This window comes from Rutidosis leptorrhynchoides, chromosome 5, assembly GCF_046630445.1.
Source record: "Rutidosis leptorrhynchoides isolate AG116_Rl617_1_P2 chromosome 5, CSIRO_AGI_Rlap_v1, whole genome shotgun sequence".
Taxonomy (NCBI): domain Eukaryota; kingdom Viridiplantae; phylum Streptophyta; class Magnoliopsida; order Asterales; family Asteraceae; genus Rutidosis; species Rutidosis leptorrhynchoides.
In genome coordinates, this window is record NC_092337.1 from 415,487,308 (window position 1) to 415,501,257 (window position 13,950).

General features: G+C 32.7%; 1 protein-coding gene across 1 annotated transcript; it reads right to left on the minus strand.

Annotated features, from left to right (window-relative positions):
- Nucleotides 1-9,404: 9,404 nt before the first annotated feature.
- Nucleotides 9,405-10,193, minus strand: LOC139846594 (uncharacterized). Its single transcript, XM_071836071.1, has one exon. The coding sequence runs from the start codon at nt 10,191-10,193 to the stop codon at nt 9,498-9,500; it is 696 nt and encodes a 231-aa protein (XP_071692172.1). The 3' UTR covers nt 9,405-9,497.
- Nucleotides 10,194-13,950: the final 3,757 nt, after the last annotated feature.

The window sequence follows — 13,950 nt, forward strand, 5'->3', positions numbered from 1 at the left end:
ATTCATCATCTAAATTCGGATTTGGAAGCTAACATCAAAACAAATTACATATTTGAAATCCTCTCTTCATCCTCTACAACTTGATACCAATTTCATCTCATTTGGGTAACTTTCTAAAATCACTAGATTTTGTGTTCTTGATGTTTTTGATTTATAAAGTTGTTAATTAGTGTCTATGGCTCAAGTCTAACATGAATATATGATTTGTATGCTCGATTTGTTGTTTTGGAGTAACTAGCATGAACTTGAAAATGGGTTTGCTTAATCTTTGCTTTTGGATGAGTTAATGTTGTTTGAATGTTAAAGTCCATGTTTTAATTGTGTTACTAGTATCACTAGCTTCGTTTTGATGCGTAGGTTGATTAAGAAAACTTCAAAAACATGATTAATGATTTTGTGATTCTTGGTTAGGGTTCGATAGCTCTTAATATGAACTTTTGATGCTTTGAATTTCACGAAAAGTTATTTGTGAGTATTTAGTTGTAATGTATGTTTCATTACCTTCAAAACGGCATATCATACATGTAAATTGGTTGGCCGAATCATGAGATGCGTTTTACAAATTTGAAACTTTGATTATGAACGTTCATTGAACATTTGACGAGAATTTGATTATTTTAAATGCATGTTTTGATTGATGATATATTCTTAGTTGTGTTCCTTGTCAAAAGAGCTTTCCAACGATATAAGATACGCATTCTAAGTGTTTGCGGTTTGTGTTTTATGCATAAAAAGGTTTTGGGTTGAGATTTAGAAAACTGAAACTGGCCAGGTACCAGCTCGCGTGTAATGCCGCGGCGCGGCCAGCCTTTGTCGCGGCGCGACATAAGGCGTGTCCAGCTTCTGACCACCTTGTCCAATATACGAAAAATGTTTGGCATGCTATGGACCTCCGATTCATATGAAACTTGTTCTAACATGCTTATATATGAATAACTAGCACATAAAAATAGTTCGGGACCCGACCCGAACGTGTTGACTTTTTCGTTGACTTTGACCCGACCTAAGTTTGACTTTTTGTCAAACTTAACCAAATGATTATGCAATCTTTCTAACATGATTCCTTACTTGTATCTTGCATGAAACTTGACAATTTGATTCACATGCTATATAATCGAGTCGTAACGAGCCATAGGACTAATTGAACATCTTTAACCGATCGTGTTTACCGTTATTGATACAACCCTATTTGTCTAGGTCAAGACTAGCGTTTGTACTTTGCACGTTACTTGTTGAAGTATCTTTTTACTCTTGCACTCAAGGTGAGATCATAGTCCCACTTTTACTCTTTTGAACTTACATTTGGGATGAGAAAACATAAACATTTCTTTTTAACTAAGTGAACACAAGTAGAGGAAAACAAACATTCTACATACGAGTTTAGAACAAAATCCTCAATTCGATTATCATTAGTTACTCTTGCAGTATGTAAGTGTAGGCGTGAACTTATGTTGTATGGCCATATGGGTTTGACAAACCCTCATCTCGGACGGTTCGCTACCGTCTACGGATGAAATATATTTTCGAGAAACAGTGTTGTTCTAGCACTATTAATGGGGTTCAACGGACGGAATGTTAAGCCTTGATAATTGGGTGCTCGTGAATATTAACTTTTAGAATGTATTACTATTTTATCAATGTTGCAAATCTTGTGGTTCGACTTACTTTTACTCACTTACTTATTTAAACCTATGATTTCACCAACGTTTTCGTTGACAGATTTCTATGTTTTTCTCAGGTCTTTGAACGATATGTGAAACATGCTTCCGCTCATTATTTGATACTTGCATTGGATGTCGAGTATATGTGCATACATGGAGCGTCTTTTGACTTTATTTAAAACTGTGTCGCATAGGTTTCCTTTGTACTTATAACTTTGTAACGAAACTTTTGGATGAACAATTCTTGTAAACTGTGAATCAAATCTTTACTTTTGAAAGGAATGCGACATATCTTTGGTCAAAGGTCATTTTAAAGACTTACGACCACGCAATGGGACCTAAGTAGTCGGCGCCGTCAATGATGATTTGGTCGGGTCGCTACACTTTGGACCATAATTGGGGTTTGAACAAAAGACCGACACTTGTGGAAATTGGACTATGGGCTATTAATGGGCTTTATATTTGATTAACTAAATGATATCTTGCTAATTTAATGTAGAGATTTACAACTTGACGTATTTATATATAACCACATACGTTTGATCGGGTACTGTAGGCGGGATATCTATAAATATTAATAATCGTTCATTTGACCGAACACGGGGATGGATTAATAGTCAATGGACTCATTAAAACAGGGGTGGATTACATTCAAGGATAATTGGTGTAATTGTTAATAAAGTATTAAAACTATGGATTACAAGCAGTTGATAACCTGGTGTAATCATTAACAATGTGTTAAGACCTTATTACGGTTTAAATCCCCAATTAGTTGGAATATTTGACTTCGGGTATAAGGTTAATTTGGCGAAGACCCTCGCACTTTATAATTATGACCATTGGACTATTATGGAAAAAACCAGATGGACTTATCAAATAATCCAGGACAAAGGACAATTAACCCAGGGTAATAAATTAAAATCAAAACGACAAACATCATGATTACGGAAATTTAAATAAGCATAATTATTTTATTTTATTTTATTTCTTATCGCAATTTTTATATATCGTCATTTAAATATCGTTATTTATTTTAAGCACTTTAAATATCATCATTTACTTTACGCTTGACTTAAAATATAAAATCGACAAACCGGTCATTAAACGGTAAACCCCCTTTTATATATTATTAATAATAATAATAATTATATATATTTTGTACAAATATAGTTGTTTAAAATATAGTGTAAAATAAGTCGTCTCCCTGTGGAACGAACCGGACTTACTAAAAACTATACTACTCTACGATTAGGTACACTGCCTATAGTGTTGTAGCAGAGTTTAGGTATATCCCATCTGTAAATAAGTTATATAAAACTTGTGTAATATTTCGTCATATTTCGTAGTAAAATATAACAGTATTTCGTACACTTCCGCTCGCTCATCAAGTTTTTGGCGCCGCTGCCGGGGACTCGGCGAAACTCTATATTTTTTTAAAAATATAATTAATAAAAAAGAAAAAAAAATATAAAACATTAAAAAGAAAAATATATATTTTTAAGAGTTTGTTTAAAATATATAAAATTATAAAGTATTTCTATTTCTATTTTAGTTTTTAAAATATAAGTTTTTTTTATATTATATAAATATTTTATATAAATCAGGAAAAAAATATTAATTAAAATTAAAAATTGGGCTGAACCCGTCGAAGCCCAAAATCATTTCTGGAATCCAGGCCCATGCGATCGCATGAGCCGGATGTCTTAAAACCATGCGGTCGCATGGTGTAGTCTGACATGCTGAAACCCTAGCATTAATTACGGAGTAGGGTTTATTATTATTATTATTAATTAGGGTTTTAATTTAATAATAATTTGTATTAGTCTTAATAAATTTAGTTTTAATTAAGTTTTTATATTTATAGTTTAATACTTTTATAAAATATAATATAAAAATAATATTTTTATAAAATTAGTATTTTTATCATTTTAGTTATAATTTGTATTTTTATCGTTTATTTTGTATATTTATCGTTCGTAATTAGTTTCAAATTTAGTTTTGCCGTAGTTATTTTATATTTCTAGATTTTTAGGCTTTGTCGTAAAATCCCTTAAGTGCTTTTTCTTTAGATTAAGATTTAGACGCTTTAGAATTTTGCGACGCAGTTTATAAATTTTAGTACTAATTAAGTTATTGTCTTTTTGGATATAGAATTCCTTTAAGCTTTAATACCTTTAGACGCAACTTTTTAGATTTAATTTTTAGACTTTTAAGTTTTGACGTTTTTCTTTCTTATTTTTATTTTTCGACGTTTTTCGACGCGCTTTTTCTTTTTCATTTCTACACTCTAATTTTTAAGACATAGAATTTTCTTTAAATTTCGACGAAAAATTATTTTAAGCAATTAAATTGATAGACATCCAAATTTTCTAGTTCGTAGTAATAGTTGGATTTGTTAGTGGCGAGTTGTGGGCTTCCGATTTAAAGGGTCCTGGCTACCTGCTGCATCTATTGGCTATTCGAAACGTGGGCAAAAGCAGAAAAGTCTATTAATTTGATAACTTATATAATTTTTTGTTTTGAAACTAATAAGAATAATTAGTAAATGCACCACATTGTAGCTAAAATTTGGTAATAAGCGCATTATGGAAAATTTCAAAAATATTTTGGAAACATTCTCTGACATACGAAATCAATTTCATCAATACTCTCAAACGGGTGTTGATGACAATTCGTTCGGTCAATCTTGGATCACGAATGACGAAACAATAACTGGTTGTGAAATCTGTGGAGATTATTACTCAACATGGGAATGTTATTATTACGTTCCTATGGAAAATTATGCACCCATAGAACCTGAATGGAACGATTATGAAGATTCAAATTGGGATTATTCCCAAGAATATATCCAAACTCAACAACCAGAGGACGAGAAAAATTATGTGTCTGAAAATTGTTTAGATTATATGAAATTCAAACTCGAAGAATTTGACGCTCAAAATGAACAAATGAGAGAGTTTGCAAATAGGCAAGCTGAAACTCTATCAGACTACACACCTGTTGATCTGAGGAGTATTGTGCAAGAAAATCTCATATCATCGAATTTTGTTGAATTCGAGAGCTCCGAAATCACCAATTATCTCGATGATACTTTTTATTCAGTTTTACCAATTTCACAACATATCGACACATTAGCCTGTACCGACGAAATCATCGATCCATCAATGGATGAAGAAGAAGTAAGGGTGACAAATTGGTACTCTTGGGAAAATGATAATTGAAAATTTTACCCCCGAGACCAAAGTGGTGGGACCGATAAAGACCGTTAAAGAAGAAGAATTTGCTTCGATCCCGAAATTCACAATTCTACAACTTTCCAACCCAATATTCTTAATAGACGAGTCATCTACCGAAGATAAACTACGAGCTGTAATAGATAATGACACCTCGGATTTCACCCAATTGGGTAATAGAGGTGAAAACTTTGATCCCGAGAATAAACGGAAGGAAATGTTAGGAATTGTCCACCCTATAAAAATATATATGTCAGTGTATATTGATCCATTTGACCAAGAACTAGAAAAGAGACATATTCATTTACTAAAAGCTACACTTAAAAAAGAATTAAGTAGTGACGATCGGGTGAGTCTAAATTTTAAACCCATTGATATATTATACACCACCCGAGATGTAAATAACTGGCTCACTATTTTAATTCGTGGAACTTATTCTACCGACTTCACATGTCGTCAGCTAAGTGTGGGGAAGTCTAACCCCACTTAACGTTAAATTAGGGGTTCGGGTTAGTGCACAACTCGTTAATAAAAATGCATGAGAAATTAGGGTAAAAGACGCATTTTCAAAGTTTAGCAAACAGTTCAGAAAAACAACCGTTTTTTAAGAAAAACATGTGTGATAAAATAACGAAAGTAATGAACGATGAGACGTCATCTATCATTCGACTAGCTTTGCAATTCTAAACTGGGTATTTTTAATCACTTTACTACAGTAATCACCCTCATGAATTTATAATTATAGTCTGATTTCATGCAAATGAGGGCATTGCATGATCTCAAGTGTGGGGAAGGGTTATAAATTCTCTCTTGTTTATACTTGGTTTATTTTCTAAATTTCATGAAAATTTGAAAATTTTCAACTAAATGAATTCAAAATCATGTTTATACATATTTATGAACGATAAAACTAAGTGTTAATGCCGAAATTGTCGTTACCTCGGAAAGGACATAAATTGAGAAACAACTAAATCGCTTGAATTTATTTATTAGAAATAAAAAGACACATGAAAAAAGCCAAGTGTGGGGAGAATGTACCAAGTTATTCAATTAAAAACTATCTATCACATGTTTCTGTAAAGTTATTGCAGGTGCTTTTGTTTTGGACTAAATTAACTATTTTACCCGGTTTATTATAATAAAGATGAAAGAAAGATGGATCTACACGATGAATCAATTCTATCATTAAAAGGAAGTAAAGTCTTCCGAAAAAGACACGCGCTTCTTGATTTAGGTCAAGAAGTTGTTTTCCAGACCAGTTGTAGAGTCTACGAAAAACCTTGAATAGTTTTCTCGAAAATCAGCTGGAAATCCACGGACCTCAGCATCAAACAGGGTCGCCAAGTGGTCAGACTTATCCTAACCATGAGAGGATCTGTCTCGTAAAATAGAGAGGGCGCCGTGCAAATTAGCTTGATAAGACTAATGAATCAGACCCCCAGAAAAGGATAATCTCCTTAAAGATCAAAAATCAGCTTTTAAGCCTGATATTACTCAATCCTTGAGATTGACCTTAAAGATTGAAAATTACAAACTCAGGGAATTCGATGATATCTAAACTCGAGCTTGAACGAGAAAATATTTTGATCAAATTAAAACAGATTTGTTTTCTGAAAACCTATTTTCAAATGCGTTCATTACCATTGAACGTAAAATCCTGAGAATTCACCTGGAATTCATTAGGTCACCTGAACCAAATCGGGTGTCAACCGTAAGAACGGTGGTTGCATAGCATGGTCGAAGACAGGACCTTGTGCCAGACCGATAAATTTATAGGGTGATCTTTGCTATTGCTCATACAAAGGATAGTAATTGCATCCGACACGTTGTAGACCATGAACATCTGCATGTTATTAGACATTGCCTTAACAGTTGCTTGTTCATCGCTTTCCTTTACAACCGGACGGTAGTTTACCGAAAGGTAATACACGGAGCAAGTAAACTGGACGTGTGCTTTTCTAATACAAGGTTAGCAAGTGGGTGACACAAAACCGCAAGTTTTGAGCTAAAATTTTAAAATCTGAAACCCACAAAACCCACAAAAACATTTTGCAACACCGGTGAAGGGTTATTCCAAAAAACTTATCTAGGGTAAAAGCTGGAATGAATTTTCAAAAGATCAAATGTTTTCATAAAGATCCAATTTCCTTAAAGGATCTAAATTTTCATAGTCATGTGGGACTGTAAACCACATCGTTACCATCATTGTTTATACCGCCGTATCAAAATCACTAATGTATAAAGTGTGAGAATAAAAAAAGTGATTCGAGTGAAGTGTGATTTAATTTCAAGTTCTGTATTGCTTGAAGACAAGCAACGCTCAAGTGTGGGGATATTTGATAGTGCTCCAAATGAACATATATTTAGGCGCAATATCCTTCCAATATGTAAAGTTTTTAGTTGCAATTGTTCTATTTTTAAGTAATAATCGTTTAAATAAATAAGTGCCAAGACAAAAAAAGAAAACGAAGATTTGAAGACGCAAACGTCCAAAATGCTCAAACGTACAAGTTAAACTCCAAGTGGTTCAATTTATTGATGATCAACATCTAAATATTGACAAGAGTACAAGTTGCGGAACGTAAAGTACAAGATATTAAAGCATACGAAAAGACGTTCGAGAAACCGGAACCGAGAAATAAACCGGGCGTAAATGTATGAGACAACGGAGTGAAAATTACAAGTCAACTATGCACAAGAATATAATATATATATATATATATATATATATATATATATATATATATATAATTAATATAAATTATATATATATATTATATATATATATATATATATATATAATAATAATATGTCGATAAGCAAGAAAACAAAAAATATGTGAGCTGGATCTGACGGCCATGCGATCGCATGGGAAATAGGCATAAAACCCATGCGAGTGCATGAGCCCATGCGAGTGCATGAGATTTGCACTAAAACCCCATGCACTCACATGGGCATCAGAATCAGGGATTATGCCTATAAATACCAGGCTTCTGCTCGACGAAAAAAAGGAATATATAGATCCATCTTTCTCTCCCTCAATGATTATATATATATATATATATATATATATATATATATATATATATATATATATATATATATATATATATATATATATATATATATATATATATATATAATATAATATAATATAGTTTAGTTTTATATTAGTTAGTTTGGGTTATGTAACGGTTATTTTACGGGTTTTAAAGTCGGAACTCTGTCCCTGTAACATTACGCGATTAATGATCACTGTAAGCTAAATTCTCCTTTTTAAATTAATGTCTCGTATTTAAGTTATTATTATGCTTATTTGAGCTGAAGTAATCGTGAATGTTGGGCTAAATATTAAGAAGGGGTTATTGGGCTTTGGACCATAATTGGGGTTTGAACAAAAGACCGACACTTGTGGAAATTGAACTATGGGCTATTAATGGGCTTTATATTTGATTAACTAAATGATATCTTGTTAATTTAATGTAGAGATTTACAACTTGACGTATTTATATATAACCACATACGTTTGATCGGGTACGGTAGGCGGGATATCTATAAATACTAATAATTGTTCATTTGACCGGACACGGGGATGGATTAATAGTCAATGGACTCATTAAAACAGGGGTGGATTACATTCAAGGATAATTGGTGTAATTATTAATAAAGTATTAAAACTATGGATTACACGCAGTCGATAACCTGGTGTAATCATTAACAATGTGTTAAGACCATATTACGGTTTAAATCCCCAATTAGTTGGAATATTTGACTTCGGATATAAGGTTAATTTGGCGAAGACCCTCGCACTTTATAATTATGACCATTGGACTATTATGGACAAAACTAGATGGACTTATCAAATAATCCAGGACAAAGGACAATTAACCCAGAGCAATAAATTAAAATCAAAACGACAAACATCATGATTACGGAAGTTTAAATAAGCATAATTATTTTATTTTATTTTATTTCTTATCGCAATTTTTATATATCTTCATTTAAATATCGTTATTTATTTTACGCACTTTAAATATCGTCATTTACTTTATGCTTGACTTAAAATATAAAATCGACAAACCGGTTATTAAACGGTAAACCCCCTTTTATATATTATTACTAATAATAATTATATATATATATATTGAACAAATATAGTTGTTTAAAATATAGTGTAAAATAAGTCGTCTCCCTGTGGAACGAACCGGACTTACTAAAAACTATACTACTCTACGATTAGGTACACTGCCTATAGTGTTGTAGTAGAGTTTAGGTATATCCCATCTGTAAATAAATTATATAAAACTTGTGTAATATTTCGTCATATTTCATAGTAAAATATAACAGTATTTCGTACACCTCCGCTCGCACATCAGTCATCTAATCACGACTAGCTATAGTGCTCAATTACTCATTCATCTTCACGCCGCTTCCTGTTTATATTATTAAAAGAATTCAACAAACATTCATATACAAATGGAAATCAATAATAATGAAAAAAGTTGTACACCCACAATAATAAATTGTAAATAATATCATCAACTTTATTTTAAATTAAGTGCATGCTTGTGCTGCTGTAGGAAGTTGAATAACTCGAATTCGTTTAAACAATGTGGCCATGATGATTCTGGCCAGAACTAGATGATGATTTTGTTGTATCGACCAGACCAGCAATGTAGTTATCAGAATGTAAGCCTTTTCGAAAATTTTCTACTTCACTCTTTCTAATATCTTCTTCAATATGTATATCATCTTCGACTGAAAGCATAACAGTTTCCCCATGTGGTCCTTGTACAATACTCTCTGTTACCTTTTTGTGTTCATCAATATGCACATTTTCAGCTTTTCGAACTGTCTTCCTTTTCTTCTTGAGGAAACACCACAATGCCGCCATCATAAATGCCAAAAAGAAAACACCACCACATGAGACAAATACCACCACTATGATTGTGGTATGGTTTCCTGGACTAGGTGGAGGCGGTGGTGGGACGACATGTGGTGGTGGTGGTGGGACGACATGTGGTGTTGGTGGTGGGACGATATGTGGTGGAGGTGGGGCCAAATGTGGTGGCGGTGGGGCTACATGTGGTGGTGGTGGGACGACATGTGATGGTGGTAGTGGGACGACATGTTGTGGTGGTGGGGTGAAATGTGATGGTGGTGGGATGATATGTGGTGGTGGTGGTTTAGTAGAAGGAGGTGGTGGGGAGGCATAATAAGGAAGAGACGGCGGTGTTGGGGTGGGAGATGGTGGCGAAGGAAAATGAGGGTAGAAGTATTGAGTTTGAAGTGAAGCCATTCTAATTTTAATTCAATTTGAATATATTGGAGAGATGAATGAATTGAATGATGTGTAAAGAGAGTTGTGGTGTGCTTATATCTGTTAGATGAGGAAGCAATTACTTACAAGTATCAAAATACTTGTTACTCATTTTAAGCAATAGAGATCTAACATTGGTTGTATTGTAGAACACTTCTTTGAAGTCTAAAGCTTTCTTATTTCTTTATTCTTCTTCTGAAAGTAGGTAACTTCTTGACTGTGTCATGCACCGGTTCCATATATCAAATTGAGTCTAGATTTAAAAGCTTTGAAGTGGTGCACGTAGGTCACAGTATAACCGTTTTTTGTGGAATAAATCTGTGAGCATAAGTGTAAATCACTGGATAATGTAAATTTCTTTTAATTTATAACTAGTTCCGCCACTTGACACGGTGACGTACTAAAAGGATCCACCAATAAGTAGTCAAGTAGTAAATAGCTTCAAGGATAGTCCATAGACTAAATAATATAGAGGCGCATCAAGGGTGGTCCATTAACATAGCCCGTTAAGAATGACTTGTGGGTATTAATAATACACACGTCATTAAATCCACCAAATTCGATATGACAAGCTCATACATGTCATGTCGAACTTCTTCAATCATGTCATCACTACGGGCAACCCATCAATAAAAGACCATTAAGAGTAAGGCCTTAATGAGTGGCTCACTAAAAGAGGCCTATTAAGATAAGTTTCTTACAAAGAGTTAATGGACTAAGAACCTCCAAAAGATGTCATTAGTGAATTCAGGTGCGGATCTAGAAACTTTTTTCGATGAGGGCAAAATATAAAAAATTGGAAAAAAATCAAATTTAACATAAAAATACACTAAAAAAATTTCGATCGTCGTGGGTGGCCGACCCCACTTGCACCCCCTCCCCCCGCCACTTTAGTAATGACTAGCTTGCAACGATGCCAAATGACGAATAAAGTTTGAAGCCTCTATTGCAACCAACGTCTTGCACAATAGACGTTGTCAAGTCCCCCAAGTTCAATATGACGGACGAATACACGTCATGTTGAACTTCTTTACATATCGTTCGATGCAACTTCAAATGATGTCATCTCAATCGGTGATAAACTTGTAATGAGGCTAAATAACAAAAAGACAACAAATATTGTTTGAAACTCTGCCACAACAAACGAAAGTAGCAGCCAAGAATCAAGAGCTTGAGGTTTCTCAAAAGGCTGACAACGAGTTCAATCATCTAAGCGTCGCCATCTTGTGAAGTGACCCGAACTTTTCCATGTTTATATATATTAATTGAGATTGATATTTACATGATTAAATGTTTCCAACATGTTAAGCAATCAAACTTGTTAAGACTTGATTAATTGAAATATGTTTCATATAGACAATTGACCACCCAAGTTGACCGGTGATTCACGAACGTTAAAACTTGTAAAAACTATATGATGACATATATATGGATATATATATAGTTAACATGATACTATGATAAGTAAACATATCATTAAGTATATTAACAATGAACTACATATGTAAAAACAAGACTACTAACTTAATGATTTTTAAACGAGACATATATGTAACGATTATCGTTGTAAAGACATTTAATGTATATATATATCATATTAAGAGATATTCATACATGATAATATCATGATAATATAATAATTTAAAATCTCATTTGATATTATAAACATTGGGTTAACAACATTTAACAAGATCGTTAACCTAAAGGTTTCAAAACAACACTTACATGTAACGACTAACGATGACTTAACGACTCAGTTAAAATGTATATACATGTAGTGTTTTAATATGTATTTATACACTTTTGAAAGACTTCAATACACTTATCAAAATACTTCTACTTAACAAAAATGCTTACAATTACATCCTCGTTCAGTTTCATCAACAATTCTACTCGTATGCACCCGTATTCGTACTCGTACAATACACAGCTTTTAGATGTATGTACTATTGGTATATACACTCCAATGATCAGCTCTTAGTAGCCCATGTGAGTCACCTAACACATGTGGGAACCATCATTTGGCAACTAGCATGAAATATCTCATAAAATTACAAAAATATGAGTAATCATTCATGACTTATTTACATGAAAATAAAATTACATATCCTTTATATCTAATCCATACACCAACGACCAAAAACACCTACAAACACTTTCATTCTTCAATTTTATTCATCTAATTGATCTCTCTCAAGTTTTATCTTCAAGTTCTAAGTGTTCTTCATAAATTCTACAAGTTCTAGTTACATAAAATCAAGAATACTTTCAAGTTTGCTAGCTCACTTTCAATCTTGTAAGGTGATCATCCAACCTCAAGAAATCTTTGTTTCTTACAGTAGATTATCATTCTAATACAAGGTAATAATCATATTCAAACTTTGGTTCAATTTCTATAACTATAACAATCTTATTTCAAGTGATGATCTTACTTGAACTTGTTTTCGTGTCATGATTCTGCTTCAAGAACTTCGAGCCATCCAAGGATCCGTTGAAGCTATATCCATTTTTCTCTTTTCCAGTAGGTTTATCCAAGGAACTTAAGGTAGTAATGATGTTCATAACATCATTCGATTCATACATATAAAGCTATCTTATTCGAAGGTTTAAACTTGTAATCACTAGAACATAGTTTAGTTAATTCTAAACTTGTTCGCAAACAAAAGTTAATCCTTCTAACTTGACTTTTAAAATCAACTAAACACATGTTCTATATCTATATGATATGCTAACTTAATGATTTAAAACCTGGAAACACGAAAAACATCGTAAAACCGGATTTACGCCGTCGTAGTAACACCGCGGGCTGTTTTGGGTTAGTTAATTAAAAACTATGATAAGCTTTGATTTAAAAGTTGTTATTCTGAGAAAATTATTTTTATTATGAACATGAAACTATATCCAAAAATTATGGTTAAACTCAAAGTGGAAGTATGTTTTCTAAAATGGTCATCTAGACGTCGTTCTTTCGACTGAAATGACTACCTTTACAAAAATGACTTGTAACTTATTTTTCCGACTATAAACCTATACTTTTTCTGTTTAGATTCATAAAATAGAGTTCAATATAAAACCATAGCAATTTGATTCACTCAAAACGGATTTAAAATGAAGAAGTTATGGGTAAAACAAGATTGGATAATTTTTCTCATTTTAGCTACGTGAAAATTGGTAACAAATCTATTCCAACCATAACTTAATCAACTTGTATTGTATATTATGTAATCTTGAGATACCATAGACACATATACAATATTTCGACCTATCATGTCGACACATCTATATATATTTCGGAACAACCATAGACACTCTATATGTGAATGTTGGAGTTAGCTATACAGGGTTGAGGTTGATTCCAAAATATATATAGTTTGAGTTGTGATCAATACTGAGATACGTATACACTGGGTCGTGGATTGATTCAAGATAATATTTATATATTTATTTCTGTACATCTAACTGTGGACAACTAGTTGTAGGTTACTAACGAGGACAGCTGACTTAATAAACTTAAAACATCAAAATATATTAAAAGTGTTGTAAATATATTTTGAACATACTTTGATATATATGTATATATTGTTATAGGTTCGTGAATCAACCAGTGGCCAAGTCTTACTTCCCGACGAAGCAAAAATCTGTGAAAGTGAGTTATAGTCCCACTTTTAAAATCTAATATTTTTGGGATGAGAATACATGCAGGTTTTATAAATGATTTACAAAATAGACACAAGTA

Bases quoted from the DNA above. Each gene is read 5' to 3' on its own strand.
- LOC139846594 (XM_071836071.1), bottom strand. From the start codon at position 10,193: ATGGCTTCACTTCAAACTCAATACTTCTACCCTCATTTTCCTTCGCCA.